Here is a 20,997-nt window from a genome sequence, read left to right on the forward strand (position 1 = left end):
TACATCGTTTGAACCAACACATTAATTGGGCAGCATTAGAGATATTAACTAAAATATGAATCTCATTTTGAATTTGTCGATCAAGCTTTTCTTGATTGTTCTCAATTTTCGTTCATATTCCTCTATGTTTGAGAGGTAGTACTTTTCAGCTGTTTGTCGTTGTAATAGCAACTTTCATTTTATTTATTATTAATTTTTATCACACAATCAAGAAACATCATCCGATAGCAGGTTGGAGCTAGCAAAATTCAAATAACAGCATACAACATAGCAGCATAGATATGAATTATTATTGACAGACGATAGTGACAGTGACCAATGAAGATTTATTTCTCATGAGTTCTAATTGGACTATTACCACTCAGCCCAACCAAGTGAGTATGAATAATACCATTTGAACTTATGGGAATTATATTTTCACTGTTAACTCTCAATGTTGTATGCGAATCCAGCTTAATTGAACACCCATAGATTTTGGACAACCGATATAAAATCGGCCTTCCAAATGGACAGTTGACATTGTGTTACACTATTGTGTGACTGGTGTAATATAGGTCTTCCCAAATTGTTGCAATTAGCAAGTCTAGATAAGCTTGGCTCCTGATCGCACGTGAAGAAATCATATTATTTTTATTTTTCTTTAAAAATGTATTTATATATTTTTTGAAAATTTTGAATCTAATCAATCCTGATCTAGGATGAAATTAGAGTATTTTTAATATTGATAACAGATGCGATAACAACGTACGAAAATATTTTTGAAGAGCGAATAGATATGCCAAAGATAGATGGAAAAAGAAAGGAATTGAAATTAGCCGATAGTGCAGGAAGTTGATACATCATGTTTGGAACTATTTGAATCATGTAAACAGTAAATTCATTCAAGTTATCAACTGAGCCAATGTGATCATTGTTCGAAGAAAATATTGGAAAACTAAAGAGAATAATATTAGAGGTCAAAGATATAATAAATACAAAATGGGATTCACTTTCTTGTAGGTATTAGTTGTTTGGAATGTATTGTAAACTGAGGAACTGTATTGTAACCTGACTCAATGACTGAATGTAGAATGTGATTGACTGTATTTTAAAATGTTAAATTTTAATTTGTTCTCATCTGACGCAGGAGAAAAGACGAAGAAGAATCCTGAATGCAATTAGAGCTAAATTAATGTGATATATTTTTCTATGTACTTATTTTTTATCTATTTGCGACATGTAATGTTATAATGGAATTATTGATGGGTAGAACGCAATACTAAATTTACTTCTATGTATTGATTGTTGATTCAATCGATTGAGATATTTTTGTGAATAGTTGAAATACTAGCTTTTAGTAAAATTGTTTTGTGATCGTAATATTGTTTCTTGTTGCGTAAATTATCAATAGTTTTAAGAAATTTATGATTGTGTATTTATCGAGGTATGGTCAAATTTATTTATTGCGTCCAACTTCATATTTTAAACCAACGAATAGATGTTACATGAGCCCGAATGTGCCTAAATAACTATTTTATTTCAATTTAACATTCCTCTGTTTTTTATTCGTACGCTCGATTATTATTTGAGTCTATTATGGATTGTCTATAGCCCTATACTTCACAAGGTACCATAATGATCTCAATCAAATAGAGTGTACTCATCATTGTTAAAATATTTTCCTTTTTTATTCATAATTAAAGCTAAGTCACTCTCCAATTTTTATTGTTCTTCTCTCTTTGAAAATATCACTTGTATGCATTGCTTTTAAATTTTGTTCAACTGTATTCTTGGAAAAATTAAATATGATATTATGTAGACTAATAAGAACATGATTCATGAATAACATAATATAATGTATGTTTCACTATTTTATCGAAATTGGGCATATTGTACAACTTCCTTGAGATATTAATATGTTGATAGCAGATGATTTATCCAATTGAAGCTACCAATCTTTGAACTATCTGATTTTAAATTAATTTAAGATGCGTTGAGATTTGTAATGTTTCCTGTGATTCCCCTGATATTATGGTATGCTGTTGCCACAATGTTATTTCACATTATAATTTTAATTTATCATGATTTTGGTTGGATCACTAACTACTTAGGTGAATTATGTGAATTATTTCAGTAATTTGTTTGAATTAAATCACCAATTTTGAACGTATGTAATGTGTGTTTATTGAATTTTCATTCAAGTAGAAAATAATTACAGCTATTTCAATCTTAAGTTCTATTATATTCATATTCAATGAACATGAAATGTTATACTCATTTCTTCTGTAGTTACTGATTCAAAAAAATGGAGTTAGACACTGTCTCTTGAGTGCTGTGTCATGAAGAGAGGAACTTTCATTCCTGATGACATAACACACACTACCCGGCTCACTCTTCTAGTTGATGAATTTATTTGTTTTTTGTAAAATATACAGATAGAGTTGAGTAATTTTGATTATTAGAGATATTTTTTAATTTTATTTATCGATTTGGGATATAATTACAATCATATGAATATGATTGGGAATGAACAACAGACTTGGCTCAAAACTATTCTTATATACTATTTTTATGCATGCTAAAACTTCAATCGTTTAATACATTCTTTATTGCCTCTTGCCTTTAAGGCGAGTAATTCTATTTTTTCGCTATTCTTTTTGTTGATCCGCTGTTCAAAAATATGTTGGTTTGGAAAAGCCTCTTCGCCAATGGAGTTGAAATGCATTTTTTAGCTACTCATAGACATAAAAATCTTGAAAATATTGTTATCGATAAAATTCAATGTTTGTATCTTGCCTGGAAATGTATCTTATTTTTATTTTTCTATCAGGAGGAATTAGCAGTTCTAAATTATGACCTCACAATAATTGAATAATGACATTTTATGTCTGGAGAAAGTGAAAGAAGTTTGATCGGAGAGAAGTTCCTATTATGGTATTCTGAAATAGAGATGGGTGAGGAGAGAAACAACTGAAGAAATCTAAAAAGGAGAAGAAAAAGAACTTTTATTATAATACCTCATGTACAAATGAATACAGGTATGTACCGTATAAATTTTAATCAGATATTTAATGCTCTAAAGTCTATCTTCTATTACTTCTTTATGTCTTTCATAATGGTAGCAGTAATTAAACATTTTATTTTCTAAATGGAAGAAGGAAAATAATACGTAGAGCGTGACAGTAATAGATTTATTATTTTCAAAATAATGAATAATTTTTTGCTGGAGCTAAGTATGTTCTACTTCAATATAAAATACCTGATTAAAACGTATGAACTCCAAACTCAACTTCGGTACCTGATAATCTATCCGTTTTAATGTTATCATTCAATTTATTTGAAACTAACTAACATTGCATGAATCTTCCAGCTTCCCACAATTCTGATACCATAGTGCTTATTTCATGAAACTTCAACAATATCACTAGTGTCTACAAGATGTCAGATGTTTGTAGTTGGATTTTTGAAGAGCCTGTTGAAATTATAGTGTTTATTATATTCTTCAAATTCAATTATGTACCTACTTGAACAACAAATCAAATAGGCTATATTCAAACGAATATCATCATATCATTGATGAATATTATTTACATTAAAAATCATCAACAAAAGGTAAATAACCATTTTAAAATAGCTAATCAGGCATGGCCCCATACATACTATACGGTACGGTACGTCTACTTTACGTATTGTCATATAACTAAATACAATCTGTCTTTCCAATTTAAACTTGTCATTTGAAAACAGATCAATTAATTCTTCGTGTATTTGTTGATCCTGTTAATTTTTAATTCCTTTTTTTTATTGAACTATCATTTGAATGCGTTGATAAAGTATCATAATAAATCATTCTCATCAATCGATTTCTCTAAAATAGTTTCATTTTACAGCTACATTTCCAACCTACAATGTTGTATACTTCCTTATTTAAAAACTAATTTCTGCAATAAAACATTTGAACGAAACAGGATTAATTTTTCAAGTATTCATAGGCTACTTTGGATGTTATACTTTTGAATACTCGGAGTTGAAGTGTTTTCGCATTTCTGCGGGAAAAGCTATACAATGTATCCGATAACTTAAATGGTATATTTGACGAATTTGAAGTTTGATTAACTCATATCCATGAATCAACATGAATTCAGTAACACATATCCAATTGCTCTATCTCTTATCAATCACAGTCAGGGGAAAGGTATGTAAGTATCGTCAGTTTTATTCAACTGAATTGTATCTCGGAAGCTTGCAGTTTGATCAGAGTGTCTTCTGCTATTATAAACCAATTGATTCTAGTTAGCACACACATCGATTTTTTGCCGTCCTTATTATCATTCTATAAGTTTGAACATAACTTGGCAAACTCATGTGCAGACGCTACCATAGATAAAGGATAGCATAAGCACAACTATAATTCTTGTCTCTGACGCTACTCAGCCAATCATAGCCACCCATCAGATGTGATAATACATTTCTAACTAGCGCGCTAACTAACTTACTGGACAATAACTAAATTATTCGAATTTGGACTGACTTTTCTCGATTCTCAGGAGATTTCTCTTTGCTTCAATCATGATTCTGGTGAAACTCTACCATAGGATAAACCCTTCCATAACTGATCAAAATATCTACTGACTATTTCAATTTGATACGTGCAAGAGTCGTTTGCAAGCTCAATCCAAGGATCATATCTCCGTAACAATCCAAAAGCCTCTCAAAGATTTCTACATTCAGTAGGCTATTCAGCGGCGTCGAAAGTTTTGGAAAATTTATTAAAATAACACAGATTATAATTTCAACATTTTTTTTTAAAACACTATCAAATCGAAATTTGAAATTAATCATTACTAAAGCATAACAATAGACTAGAACTATAACTTCAGATACGTGAGACAATTAATTTTTAAAACATTTTTTAAAATACAATCATACTTCATTTTAAGTCTAATGTTCGTTAAAGCTTTACTATGATGATAAATAGCTCATCCAACTATATTATATATTATCATCAATATTGTATATTATTATCGTATTAATTTCAAACCAAACTATATGATAGGAAAGGTTAATTAAACTTTTCTATGTTTATTTCTTGATGACAGAGCGCTCTCTGCGCAGCTTTTTCCATTTATACATACATCATACTTATAACTAGATGATAGCTTTCGTAATATTAAACAGTAGAACAAGCATAGGAACACTATGGTATTCCTCCATCATTAAGATATACCTAACAACAATAACTCAAGTAGCAAATAAGCGTAGCTTACAAACACAAAAAATATAATTCCAATTATTGTAGTGTTCTTAAATAGATATTTTAGAAATACTGTGAGTAAACAAATGCCTGGAACCATAATACATAGTTTGCTGATTGCCCTCCAATTTATTGGGTTACCTGGCATTGAGAGTATTCTGATTTGATAAAAATTATTCTCTGGAATCTTCAATTGAAACAATTCCTGTTGTAATCACAATAAGACTAATTTAATTTTACAAAATATGTAGAGTCACAAAAAGCCAGAAACAGATTTAACATTTGTTCAGAGTGGAATGAATATAGCTTAAAATGAAACTTTGAATAGGAATTACATATCCTTTTAGAATATCTGGGAATTCCTGGTGGAGCAATAAGGAATTGTTCCTTACTGTGAGAATAATTATACCTTACTGTAATACCGTATTCCTTCAGAATATCTAGGAATTCCTTGGTATAACAATAATGAATTGTTCTTTATTGTAGGCAAACCTTCCACAGTTGAAATAATAGCACCCATACCACCAAACAGGCCTACTGTTAAAAATGTAGCTGTGTATGTGCTGTTGAAGTACGAAAAGGTTCCATCAGAAAGATTACATTTTTCACGTGTCAGCAACCAATTCTTTTATTAGTCTAGTTTTAAATTTTCAAACTCCTTCACTTCAATTCCATTAAATGGAGTTTCCAGTGTTTTTTGTCCAGACAAACTATTCCGCTTTCAAATACAAAGGGACTCGAAGCAAAAAATTAATCTTCTATGCAAAAATAAATGTTGCCCACTTTCTGCGTGTAAATGACAAAACTATTCGATTATGGTTATTTTGTAAGCATTCAAATATTCCTACATTGTTTATAATAATTCAGTATTGAATTTTCACTTTGTTTAATCTAATTGGGAGGAAGATACGTAATGATGAAGAAATACCAAATAATTTTATTGAGTATAAAGCAAACTATTAGTTTAGTGTAAGACAAACAAATATATATTTGGCTCAAACTATCATATATTAAGAGATGAATGAGAGTATCATTATGATCAGCTAGGTTGATTAATTATCTTAAAGATAAAAAGTTTGCTAAGCTTCAAGTGAAGAGCAGATATACCATATTTTATTAGTATTTGAAAAAATAGCAGTACTGTATTGTAGTATGTTCGTACATTATTAGCTTACGTTTACCTACTTACAACAGTAAGGTACTATAGTAAAAGCAAAAATTTCGTCTGGTAAAAAGCTTTGCTCATCAGTTATAAAAATTCATCGAGAACTGTTACCCTACCGGATTCTGAGAAAACATTTTTTATAAGGATTGCAATCAACTCCAAAGTATGATTTCCATTATAATTTTAGACTCTGAGGAATTGGGAATATTCGGATAAATTACTTTCAGTATAATAAGCAGCTTGAGATTAAACCCAAATAGAAACTAGCTAGGTTTATATCAAAGTCATACCCTAAGTCGAAAAATCAACATGACAGCATTCTAAAGAAGGACATCCGATGTTTGTGGCGATATGACTTACTGTACGCTAGTTTAATCCTCATGCTTATGAAAAACCAGTATAAGATTCATTACTGGAGTACCTAATCAAGAAGTATTCTGAATTCTCACACAACGGAATCCCTCCAAGTTTACTATCTAACTGCCTAGCCAGATTGAAACACAGGAATCGGGTTGTATTATAGCACAGAATTTGTGTATGAATGAAAACTTATACCTCATCTATATTAGAATGAATAGGCTACCGAATTGTAATCTAATGATCTCCCAACTTGTTGAATCAGGATGAATTCTTGGCTGCATCAATGTTTGTTCTGGAATTCAGTTTGTTACATTTATGAGGACTACTTTTTGCTTATTCTAAAAATGAACTTCGCAAAATCATGAAAAAACTGTAGCTTATTTACTGACGAATCTTTTGCTCATTTGTTGTGAAATTTTAAATATTGAAAGAGGTAAATATAGGGGAACCTATTTTTTGCAAGTTGAATGAAAACAAGTCTTCACCTAATTTATATTGAAATTTGATGAGCGAAACTTTCTCACAGGTGAAACTACTTTTTAAATTAATTTATATATTCAACATTATTCATAACAATGATATAACAGTTATCAACAGGTCTAGATTAAATAACTAATTTCCTTCTCAAATTATAATAAAAATAATAATTCTATAGTTTATATATAGATTTAATGTTGTAAGTTATTATCTTATTTGAGAGAAAGTAAGAAAGAAGTTTTATAATAGTATATGAGTATAGACTTAGATTACAGTTGTGCACTTTCAATGCTCCATTTGAAAATCAAAAGCAAGGACTCTAGCCTTCATACAATCAATCACAGACGCCGCAATGTAGAACTAGCATGAATTACAAGTTTCTTACTCATTATTTACGCGTTTTCAATTGCATCAGTTGCGTTTGAGAGAATAATTTTATTATTTATAAAGTTTAACTCTGTGTAGAAGAGAACAAGAAAATACTTCATAGGAAATGCCCAGTTTAACTGACATTTTAAATTAATCGACTAACTTATGATCTGTGCACCATTTGAAAATACTATTTTGAAACTAAATTAATATTCTAATAAGCAAGTGAATCGAAGATTCATTCCAAAAATTTATTACAATCTACACATTATACTATTCAGTCAATAAGTGCAACATTTGATCAAAATTAAATCACATTCATAGATAGTAAATTCAACGATCCACTTTATCGTGTTTTAGAAGCATATAGACTAGGTATATCTAATTTAGATAAATCTACTTTGATAAATTATACATAACTGAAGAGTAAATTTATTAAAAACATAACGATCAAGTAGTTTTTCTTCATTAGAGGTTACAGTCTCCTAGATAAGAATTATTTTGAATTTTTAAATGTTTATTTTATGGAGTCATTCATGCTATTTGCATTCTATTGCACGCTATTGAATATTGTGGCTGCTTTGTGGGAAATAATAGTTGAGTGTTTTTGAAAAAAATTGTTTTAACCAACTCAGAGACTTGTAGGTAGAAAATTGCTTGTAATATAATATTGAATTGAAGAATTGTCATTAAAATCCATGAAAATCATTGTAATTACATACATAGATAACATAGATACATAGGCCAACAAAAAAAAGATTAGGAACATACAGTGAGTTATGAATTTAATAATTTAGAGGTACTCATGAGATAGCCTTTCATGAAGTCAGATATCGTCAATGAAAAATGAAATATCTATTCTCAAACATGACACAATATTATATATTATCAATTTATATAGCGTTAAAGGACCAATACAACAAGAAAAATGCCAGGTTCAGAAAGAAATATTTGCAAACCAATGTTGTACTCTGGTAGCCTAGATGAATAATAAATATAGATCAGGGAAGAGAAATTATTTTTTCTTTGTCTGATATTGAAGCTCTTTTACATTTGAGAGCTATATTTGATTTGTTTATTCACTTCTAAATTATTAAGAACCAATGAGAACAATAAAAGAGATAATTATCCTCAAACTATTAACCACAAAGCCAGCCTTTTATACACTGTTAAAATGTATGTTTTTTGAAGAAGAGATAATATAGAGGAAACCCTTTTGAAGAGGGAAAGAGTATAAGAATGACCGAGTAAATAGAGTTTGAAGAGAGAGAGAGAGAGAGAGAGTGACAACTTTTCATGATTAATTTATAATGTCACATTGGCCACGATTCGGTGCATTTTTGTTAACATTCCTTACAACTTTGAAATTATTAGAAGTGACTCGACTCAGCTTGCTATGTTATCATACAAATTATTATAGGAGAACGTATAGGCATGGTAATAAAAGATGATACGGTAATAATTCTAGGCACTTTTAGCTTTAATAAATACTGCCAATTTTTCCATTAAAGTTATTCAAACCCGTTACCATATTCAGTTTAAATCACTTCGAATGTGAGCGATAATATTAACTTAATACTAATTATCAATAATGTGAGTATTATTGACCAATTTAGACACAACTTTTATTCAATGTAGAAATTAAATAAAAAATACCTATATAATTTTCATCATTACCTACTTCAATTCAAGATCAATTCGTTCTTATTCAACTTCTCAATAAGAATAGTTCTTACTAAAATTATTATTATTAATCGACACAGTCATCATTTATTCACTCCAATAATACGTAGGCCTACTGTCTAACCAAAAAAATTTTCAAACATTTTTTAAACAAGGTAAATGACTAGGTACGTAAGTTTGCTATACCATATTTGGGAAGGTTATTCATCACTATTCAACTTTTGGAGATAATAATTTGCAAGTTTTAATTATTTCATCCGTTTTCAAGAATTTGAATAAAAATAAAGTGCTTAGGTTGACTTGGCAACAGAACAAATCCAGTATACGAATTTCAAATGAATTCTCATTGAGAATAATATTGATCACAAATCAGAGAAAAACCAGGTGCTTCTACATTTACAAAATTAGATGAAATAGAAAGGTTCTTTTTTACTTGAGGTGTTTCGTTGTATTAGGGATTTAATAATTATTGATATTAGAGGAATTGAAATAAATTTCAGTAGAGTGTTAAATAATGGGTGAAGTATCACTATCAATTGGACTGAGAAGTTCTAACAGAAATAATAGCTCTCAACATTGTAATATACTGAATAGAATACCGAATTTGAATATTTAATTGAGAAATTGTCGACTAACTACTTAATACTTTGTACATCTAACTTGGTTAGCTACATAACTATACATCTAACTGATGTATGCATTAAAAAACCAAGAATCGATTTAGGCCAACTAAAGATACAAAACATTTTGGCATCGTGGTAAATCAATTTGCTTTGTGCTAAACTCTCATTAGTTTTCACATAATATGGTAACACAGATTCCTCTGAATTCGTTCTCCCAAATGTGGCAGGCTTCATCTCAAAAATTTTAACTGATACGGAAGTATCAAAAGCTTTGATACATGTAGCTTTCCTATTCCTGAATAACTGTTTCATAGAAAAAGCATGAATTTCATTTTGAATTAAGATTTTCAGTATCTAATCTATTCTTGAAATTGATGTTGAATTATGAATACCACTTCATTATAGTCAATATTTTTAGTATTTTTATAAGTCCATCAGAATGGATTAACTTATTCCAAATTTTGATTTAGATTGTGTTCTATAACATTCATTCCATTTTTTAAAGTCTTGTACCGCTTGACGAAACGCCCAAATACTGGCTATTTGGGGGTCTCAGACTACACATACTATAATAGATGCATTGGAAGTCAGCATTTCGAATTAGGTAAATTTTGTTCTAGTTTAGCTCAAGGAGAAAGAAATAGCTCAATATTTGTCTTTTTTTTCTCTTAATCATCTAAATGATGGGTGTACAATTTGAGAATAAAGAATGTTGTGCGTTTTCTATAGCACGGTTTGATTGAATATCCACTTATCTTAAATTTGAGTCTAATTTTAACTGACACTTCCGAAACTATCAGAAATGTGCTATCCAGTAAATTAATCGTTTTGGATAAATGTACAATGAAGTGGCCAAATTGAACAATTCTATAATAATATATCAAATTTCAATCCAACAACTATTCGAGATACTTATTGAATCGGAAGATTATAAAGAGATTACAATATTTTATGAAAAGAGTAGACATTTTTTACTCTAATCCTAAGGTTTATCATAGCCAAATTCTCTGATTCAATACTTATTAAACTCTGTCCCTTCAAAATTTCATTTGAAATCTTCCAAGAGTTACTATTAAATATTCTGAGCACAATTTTGGTGATACGTATACTGTATTTTCTTCTAGTCTTCACATTGATTTTCGTATCACATCTTATCCTCTTTAACAAGCTCTCAAAAAAGTAATAATTGATTTTGCGCATTCTGAATGAATTGCGCTCTTTATTATATGGTATACTTTTTTGAAGAAGATACAGTATGTCATAAGTTAGTATTACCATGTTTCTTCAAGTCCACTAAATGAAATATGATTGATATTATTTTGTAAAAAAACGTTTTCTCGAACAGGATATCATCCAGAGAAATCTGTGTTTGAACGGCAACTCTGTATATTTAATCAATTAGGCTCAAAAATTCCACCTGAACAATATATTCAACAACTAAGCTTAGCTTTAAAAATTAAAATTATCAACTCCTATTTATAAACTAACCACTTGTCTTGTTTTATTGTTTCTGCACATTACAACCAATTTCTAAACGAACACTTTTTAATACGCACACACACACGCACACATCACACATTACGTGTTAGATTATATCTTTAAATGTGATACTTTAATTGAAAGCTTTATATTCCTGGATTGTTGAGAAATTATAATAATAGACAGTACATGTAATCTGTAATTACACTTGCACACACCTTCACTCGGAATTTACATTGAATTGAAGGTCTTATTGCTTACATCTTGGCAAAATCACTTTATTTATTTCACAATAATTAACGTATGATAACGACTTGACACTACAGAATGCATGGAGAAGTGGAACTGATTACCTTCATCATTGATGACAATAATTAAAATTACTCAACCATTTCTATTTCTATAACAGCTTTGTAGCTAGAAAAATTCACTTTTTAAAAAGCTAATTTCCAGTCTAAAACGCTTAAAATTAATTTTATCCTTTCCACATTAATAGAGTGGTTTTGTATTATGAATCATTATTATTACAGTATCGTATTATTATTAGACTATAATTATTGTAAAAAATAATCAAGCAACACCAAATTTACAATTCAACAACATTGATATGGAAGTATGTTTTAAAAGTTGTAACATTTGTTTATGCGAGCAAAAATAACAACATGCCACAAAAGTTTATATTTTTTGGCGCGGATCATACAACCAGATCATTATTTATTTATTACATATGTACACTTGCACCTACCACAATCGAGTGAATATTCGCACCCTATGCTATGTCTTCTAAAATCTCTGAATTATTTGAGAAACTGTACAAATCTGGCTTCTTGTGAAGTGTAGTTAGGAGTATATTTGATTTCTGACACACTAGGAGTATAGGTACTTCAACTATGTCATTTACAGTAGAATATATGAGGTAACTAATTTTACAATTCCAGATTTACATTAAAGTCTTAGCTACAATTTACCTCACTTGTCATTTTTAGTAATTAAATTTCAACAATAAATTAAAAATATATTCGTGTTATAATCGATAACATTCTTATTAAATCTATACTTTTGAGAAAGGTTTATGGAGTTATTCAATAGATTAGTGATCCATTCATTTGATAATCATCATATCATGTTGAATGTAATGCAAGCTGTTAGAATTCTTATAGCTGCTTTCTAACATAAAATAAGGCTACTCTATTGACATTAGAACTGTATTATAAATATCAATAATTACAGATTTATTCTTGATACAATTTTCAATGTAAGAAATTAAAATCAAATAATAATAATTATAATATTATACTTGTGAGTTTATAAAGATAATGTACTGTAAACTCTAAATATACAGTTGTTAGAGGATTTGAGGTAAAAAAAGAATCATAATATTATTTGAATGAGTGTTATGGGATGAGTCATGGATGTAGAGGAATTATAATAATTTGAAGAAGGCAGATCAAAAAAGTGAGAAATTAAGAAATGCATTGATGTTATGAACATTATCTAAGAATGAAGAGGTCCTTTTCTGTCACAAACAGTTTAATTTATTTGCAAAATCGTCTTCTAAATTCAGCTTCTTGTCTGTTTCCAAGTCAAGGATTCCGCATTTTTAAGTTTTTATTTCGAACAGCTTAATGCTCAGCTTAATTTATTGAATACCTGAATAAACCTTACAATACCTTACTTTGAATTAATTATCTTAAGTTGTTGGAATTATTTTTCGTGTTTATCATTTCTTCACATTATTGGTAACAATATTAAAAAATGTATATTTAACAATTCAATTAATATTATATTATTATTAATCTTATTTGGATTCTCATCCAGTAAATGCTTCTCCTAATTAATCAAAGTAGCCTACAGGAAAAATTCTTGAATACTGAATTGAAGAGTTATCTTCTTCTAAAATTTATAAGTAGGCCAATTGGGAAATTAAATTGTTATCGTCGTCATAATTATCATTATTATTATTATTATTGATTTCCAAAAACAATCTAATTTATATCAAATTGGTGTATAATAGAGCTTTCTCACTCCAATCTAGCCCATTTAATGGTAACATTATTTATTTCACATATTTTACAATAGATATTACCAACTAAATAACTTATTTACATACTTATTCGCGATGAGTACTTATAAAGTGGAAACAATAGAACGTCTGTGGGATGATGTTCTCAAGAGATATCTTGGGAGAACTCATTCGATCAATAACCAATAGCAACAGGTTGAAAATAACGGGGTCTGTTTCAAAGAGGTTTGATTTCGATCATGTTTCAAAGGCTGATTTCGAAAGGTGTTTCAAAGGCTGATCGAGAATTAGCTTGATTTGTATTGCTCATTTTACTAGAATCGAATCTTCGACTATGATTTAATCATTGATAATACGTTATGTGGTAATCAAAGACATTCATAGCTTGAGTAGCCTATATCAGTCATGATTTGAAAATAGTTTCTTTGTTGAGATCAATAATATGTCTCAATAATTTTGATAAAGTTAATATTTCATTGACAATTTATATTTTATTATAAGAAGACTTTCAACGACAAAAAAAATGGCAAAACATTTACTTACGAGTAGTTGGGTCAGTTTTATCAGAGGCATCTAAGGCCATGAATTTCCAAAAACCAAAAGTTGAGAAATCAATATTATTTGTCTACGATATCCTATTTTCTCTACTCAAATATCTATTATCCAAGAGAAAATAATGGTGAATCAGTGTTTGAACAATTACCCTGAATAAATTGCTTTTTGTCATAAATAGAATTCATATACTTCAAAAATCACATCATTAAACTGATTGGAAGGGGAAAAAAGACAAACTATAACACAAAATACCTTGTGCTATTTCTCTCCCGAATCTAGATACCGTATCCAACACTGTTTAAGTTGATACACCTTCGATTTCTTCAACAAAGTTATCAATTCTTGTTTTTTTTCAACAGAAAAACAATAACATCAATAGGGTTAGTATAAAGTGTTACCTCATGGAAAACAACATGAATTTCTATGTATCTGTTGCTTTTGGAAGTGGTTGTATCTTTGAAATGGATGAATTAACAAAGACAATAATAACATCAATAGAGTTATATTATTAAGTGTTACGGCATGGAAAACAACATGAATTTCTATTTATCGGTTGCTTTTAAAAGTGGTTGTATTTTTGAAATGAATAAATCAACAAGTGTTATTAGAATCTTGAGTTTTGAATGAGATGAGATGAACAAGAGCACATTCTAAGTAGTACAACATCATGAATAAACATTTCTCGTAGTGAGTATTTATAACAATAATTTTCATCATTCATAACGCTTAACTGTAGGATATGTAAAAATAGCTAAAATATATTACAGATCTAGAATTCACAATATTCTCTATTATAATTAAAACTTTTAATTACTTTATAAAAACCACTTAATAATTCCTCAATCACAGAATTATTCTAATTATATTATTATGTATATGAGCTTTCTCAAATAAATATAATATAATTTGTTATTGGTGTGAATGTGTGCGTGCAATCTCTAGCAGCAACCTAAAATGGACATACCAAGACTTTGTACTCGAACATGAGAGACACCGCAACAAAGACAAAGTAGAGCAGGAACATGGTGAAGCCCAGACTCTTGTTCATCTTCCAATGGAAGCAAGCAATCGACATTATAACAAAGAGGAGCATCAGGAAGAGGATGGAGATAGAGCACACCATTCCCACACTGTTCACCTCCACCGGAGTGCCGTATATCAGCCCATACAGCAACCAAGGCACTGGCAACCTACACACAAAAACACCCAACAATATATTTAATAATAAACCATCTATCTATAGCATATAATAATAATCAATCTCTCTATAGTGAGGTCCACGTTATAATGGCAGTATTTGATTGACATGAAACTCTTGAAGAACTACAAAATGCAAAACAAACACAAAACTTAAAGCCTAATTCGACCTGTTGTAACGTACGGCTGTGAATCTTGGACGTCAAAAAAGAAGACAAAAACCATCTAGGCGTTTTTGAAAGGAAAATCCGAAGAAAGATGCATGGTCCAGTTAAAGAAGGAGAGGAGTGGAGGAGAAGAACCAATTCAGAGCTCGAGGCATTGATAAAAGGCCGAAATATTGTAAAAATTATAAAGGCGCAGTGGCTCAGGTGGTTTGGACATATCTGTAAAATGTATAAGAATAGAATGCCATAATATTCAAGGAGAAGCTACATTCAAGAAGGAAGAGAGGAAGGCCGAGAATAAGGTGGGAAGATGAAGTGAGAGACGATCTCAAAAATAAAAATGGGATGTAGAGGATGGAGACAATTAACAGAGGACCGAAAAGCGTGGAGAGCTGTAGTGGAGGCGGCCAAAGATCATTGGGCTGTAGTGCTAAAAAAAATGTTGATTGACATTGGTGTTGCTATACTTGTCTATCATTTGACGAAGCAGATAGCGCTATCCTTTTCTACCTCCGCAACGTTGGAATATTGTTTCTTAACAAATAACACATTAAATGTAATTAAATATATGCGATATAATTAATTAACAACATATTCAATCTCAATTATTATAAACATTTTATCATTGAAAAAAATATATTTTCTTGACTAATAGAATATAATTAATTATTTTGAACAAGAATGAACAGTTGATATAAAATCAGATACGGTACACTAGTATCAGCTATCCTTTCTAGAAGGCAGTGGCAAGGTAGAGAATCGACAACGCTGTTCTTTCTCCACTGCCATTATAACGTGGACCTCATTATGGTGAAGTTACTCCATGATTACATCAATTAGTCGATTCTTGTTCAAATACTTGTCAGCAGAAATAGCCAACAATATGAATTATTCATTAATTTTTACAGATAACGTAAAATCAGTCCGGAAAGAATATCATCATGTTTTTGAATTTGAACAAGTTTCAATTCAGTTATTTATTATGATTAATAGATACTCAATTTCAAAAGTATAAGGGGCATCCAACAACCAAGAGCCATCAAGTACTGTGTTCGATGAATATCAGTCTTACTCTATGTGGTTGCGTACCGGTATCCATTCAAACATGAACGATTATTAAGGACGTTCTTGCCATTCAGCGTTGTCTTACACACGGACACCACTGTTGTCTCACTAGTGTTCCAATTTAGTATGGCTACTATGAGCCTATTGTTTCCCACAATTATTGTTTTCTACTGCACCAGTGCAAATTTACTTTATTGACCGAGCGAAGTGAGGTCTAAGATTCAAGTCGACGGTTTGGCATTTCTCTTAATGTTTAAATGTTTATATGTTGCGCATTTACGGCGAAACGTGGTAATAGATTTTCATGAAATTTGACAGGTATGTTCCTTTTTTAATTGCGCGTCGACGTATATACAAGGTTTTTAGAATTTTGCATTTCAAGGATAATATAAAAGGAAAAAGGAACTTCCTTCATACGCCAATATTAGAGTAAAAATCAGACTATAGAATTATTGATCATAAATCAGCTGATAAGTATTATACAGATGTGTTGAGAAGCCAGTCTATTACTGTACTAGCCGTCAGGCTCGCTTCGCTCGCCATATCCATCTAGCCAGGGGGCTGCGCCCCCTGGACCCCCGACTGGATCGTCCAAGAATGAGATCAGCAGGCTCGCTTCGCTCGCCTGCATTTTTCATTTGAGCATTTTTATCATATGTTAGGACAATCCAGTCGGGGGTCCAGACTAAACGTCTGGCTAAACGGATATGGCGAGCGAATTGAGCCTGACGGCTAGTAATATAATATTCCCAGGATTGAAGTAGCAGTGCCCAATCAATTTTTCCGCGATAAATGCATTTAATCTTCAACTTGGTGCCAACCTAACAATGTCAACTCAACTTAATGCCAACCTGACAAAATTATTAATTTAGTTGCCAGTTAACAACTGTTTCGAAGAGGTACTCTATCTAGATTATAGTTCTATATTAACATTGGTATGGAAATTTTCAATAATAATTAAGAGATTGGGAGAAGAAGAATATACATGCTAAAAGATGAACTTTAAACCCTTAAAAACAACCCTTAGAGTTAGAATATTGCCAAAAGATTTCTTAGTGCGCCTCTAAAGAGCCAACTGAACATTCCTACCAAATTTGAACGTTTTTGGTCCGGTAGATTTTTAGTTCTGCGAGTGAGTGAGTGAGTCAGTCAGTCAGTGAGTGAGTGAGTGCCATTTCGCTTTTATATATATAGATTTCCATAAGGTCTATAGTTTCAATCAGGTACTTGTGGATGAGAATACTGCGTGAGGTCTACTGTTCACAGAACTACTAGTTTGTAGTCAAATAAGTATCAATAACAGCTACAGATTATGCACATCAGACGCATGATTCGGTGAATACTACTGTAGATCTACCAGTAGGCAAACCAATTTTACTAGTAGCTCTGTGAACAGTAGACCACACGCAGTATTCTCATCCACAAGTTACCTGATTGTAACTATAGACCTTATGGAAATACAGCAATAGACTGGCTTCTCCACACATCTGTGTAATTACTTATCAGCTGATTTATAATGAATAATTCTATAGTCTGATTTTTACTCTAATGGCGTATGAAGGAGGCTTCTCTTTCCTTTTATATTATCCTTGAAATGCGAAATTTCAAAAAAAAAACTCTTGTATATACGTCGACGCGCAATTAAAAAAGGAACATACCTGTCAAATTTCATGAAAATCTATTACCGCGTTTCGCCGTAAATGCACAACCAAAGACCTTAAAGATGCATAGACTCACATGCAGCGCTAGTGTCGTACTTGGAATTGAAATCCGCCATTGAGGGGGCAACCCATAAGATTATTACATACCAGTGCCACCAATGCCTTTGTGATCTATAGTATTACAAATATATTTATATAATATCTCGTGCTAAAATACCCCAATGGCGGCCTTCAATTTCAAGAAAGAGCTATCATTGGGAAGGGATAGGCATTGTGGGTCTATATCTCTTTAAGGTCTTTGTGCGCAACATTCAAACATTTAAACATTAAGAGAAATGCCAAACCGTCGACTTGAATCTTAGACCTCACTTCGCTCGGTCAATTGATTAAAAAAATCGTAGATTCAACTTATCATCGCTTGATTAGTTTTTCTGGAGGAACTTGAATTCGTATCAACTCACCCAACAGTAACATCAAAAATGTTACTTCCAACAGAAGAAGACACGGCCATATCACCAAAGCCTTTCCTCGCGACAATGACACTGGTGATAAGATCTGGTATCGAAGTACCAGCGGCTAGAAATGTAAGTCCCATGACCTGAAACACAAAGTTTATTTTTGAATCGACTACTTTCAACGTCTCATGAGACTCTCACGAGCAAAGAGTATTACACTTCCTTTGGCACAAAAACTCGAACAGAAACGAGGTAAGAATCAATTGTTATGGTCATAATGCTGAAAATGAACAAAATACCGGTAGTACTGGTTATTCATTTTATCTCTGCTGTTTCAAGATTTTGTGAGAGTATGCGATTGAGAATAGTAGCCTATTTTGATCACTGCTATCAGTAGAGTGCTAACCAGGTCACATTCAAAGAGACTTATTAAGACTCTTATGAGCATAGAGTATAACTTTTTCTTTGACACAAGAAAAATCCCCGGAATGAAACGAGAAAGAACCCAATAATTTATCATGATCATAATGAACAAAATAGTAGTGGGTTTTCATTTTTTGGGGGAGGGGGAAATGAGGTTGAGGTTTATGGTATTTGGACCACAGTTTGTTATGAGTGAGATTGCAATCAAGGACATTTGATACAATGTGATACGATTGCAATGAAGGACGTTGCAATATAACCTTTTTCATTCTAAGAAATTATTGAGTGAGATGGATTTTATTCTTGATAATCCTAGAATGAGATAATAAACAGTATCAGCCTACGTTCTATGATCATAATGAACAAATTAGTACTTATTCGATATCTGCTTTTCACGATTTTGTGGGAGAGAGGTAGTGAATGGTAGATCTATCCCGATCACATCTTTCAGTGATTTGGGGACGGTAGTAATCAATGGCGTAATGTGAAGATGATTTCTAGGAAAAATGAATATTGAGTGACATGGATTCTATTCTTGATTTAGTAACAGTCTACTTTTCTAAAGGAGTAATAGCTTAATGTAACGAAAACACAAATAGAAGCTGTCAACCACTTTTTGTGGTGACAAGAAAGCATTTGACATCTTTTTTTGTGTTTTTATTTTGGAAAAATACCACATCACACAAAACTGAACTGTAATGAATAAATGAAGTTTTATATTGAAAACTTTAGATACCATAATTCAATAAAATATGAAACTATTGTGAGAACTCATCATGAATTTAGGTAAATACAGTTGTTGATTAGTAACACAATGTAGAATAGAAAATAATGAAGATTGGTTACATTGCATTATAGATAGTTAATTAATGAATAATCTGTATTTTCCAAAAAAAAAATAAAAATTGGAGAAGTCAATTGGAGAAGTCGGTTGAGTGTTCTCATTTGAGTTGCAGCATACCATATAGTTTAGCATTGGTTTTCGTGATAATAATGATATTATGTGCTAATAGTACGGCTGATGATTATTAGGAAAAACTGATGATTATCAAGAAATGTTGAATGATTATCTAATTGTATGTATAATCAGAAAAGACAAAATTGAAATTAAGAAACTCACTTCTGGAGGGATGCTGAACGTATCACCAGCCACATTGGCCCACCAGACCATGAGGTAGGAGTAGGCTGCGATCCACAGTATACTTCCTATAAATGTTATAGGAAAAAACTTTTTTCCTGTTGACAAAAAATACGACAATTAGAAAAAGCTGCATAGAATTATAAGGATTCAATTAATAAAAGACTGAAACAGATAAAACATTGTGATTGCTATCAAGAATGGGATAGATTACTGATAGATACGTATTGTAAGTTATATCATGGAGAAAATAGCATAAGGGGATATCCAATGGTATAGGTTGTTTGAGTTCCATATTTCAAGCCGATTTTTGTCAACTCAAGCCGATTACTGTCGAATACTGTCTATTATTACTGTTTTGGCCGGGTGAGAATGTAAGAACGGCACAGTATATGAGAGACGACAGCCAGATACCAGCCTAAACATCTAGCCTCTTACACCACGTTACATACGGTACCATAGATTCGCGAAAATATACTAGGACTATCGGCTTCAGTTAACAGTGAAACTTGGCATGTAAGCGCCCTATACAATGGGATATCTTATTATGCTATATTTTCTTCATGTTTATAATGAAACAAAGTGCAGTAGGCCCGGTCATAGTGGCTTGAGATCGTGACAAGTGAAAGTGAAGTTTGTTTTGATACTGTCCTTGTACAAGCTACTTACTTGAAGCTCCTGTATACAATAGTATTTGATTCAATTTTCAATTAATTTTCTTTTTAATTTTCAATTTTAATTTAATCATACAAAAACTATCAATAAGATTGGTATGTAGGCTAATAGCTAATTGGATTGAATATTTATAGCAATTGTGGAACGTATGGTTCAGACATTTCAACTTATAAATCAGCGTTTCTGATGATGAGAAGAATAAAATCAAGGGTGAGCGGATATGTTGGGATGGAGGGGCGCTTCTCACAT

At 31.2% G+C, this 20,997-nt stretch overlaps 1 protein-coding gene across 1 annotated transcript in view; it reads right to left on the reverse strand.

Moving 5' to 3' along the window:
* Positions 1–1,181: 1,181 nt before the first annotated feature.
* Positions 1,182–20,997, reverse strand: part of LOC120349718 (sodium/potassium/calcium exchanger Nckx30C-like) — a 22,238-nt gene continuing 2,422 nt past the window's right edge. Inside the window, exons 2-4 of the mRNA XM_039420252.1 lie at positions 20,056–20,171; positions 18,519–18,655; positions 1,182–15,157 (exon numbers count right to left, since the gene is read on the reverse strand). Coding sequence (XP_039276186.1) covers positions 14,917–15,157; positions 18,519–18,655; positions 20,056–20,171 — 494 coding nt within the window. The 3' untranslated portion in view covers positions 1,182–14,916. The remainder of the gene's footprint in view (positions 15,158–18,518; positions 18,656–20,055; positions 20,172–20,997) is intronic.

Source organism: Nilaparvata lugens, chromosome 2, assembly GCF_014356525.2.
Source record: "Nilaparvata lugens isolate BPH chromosome 2, ASM1435652v1, whole genome shotgun sequence".
Lineage (NCBI taxonomy): Eukaryota > Metazoa > Arthropoda > Insecta > Hemiptera > Delphacidae > Nilaparvata > Nilaparvata lugens.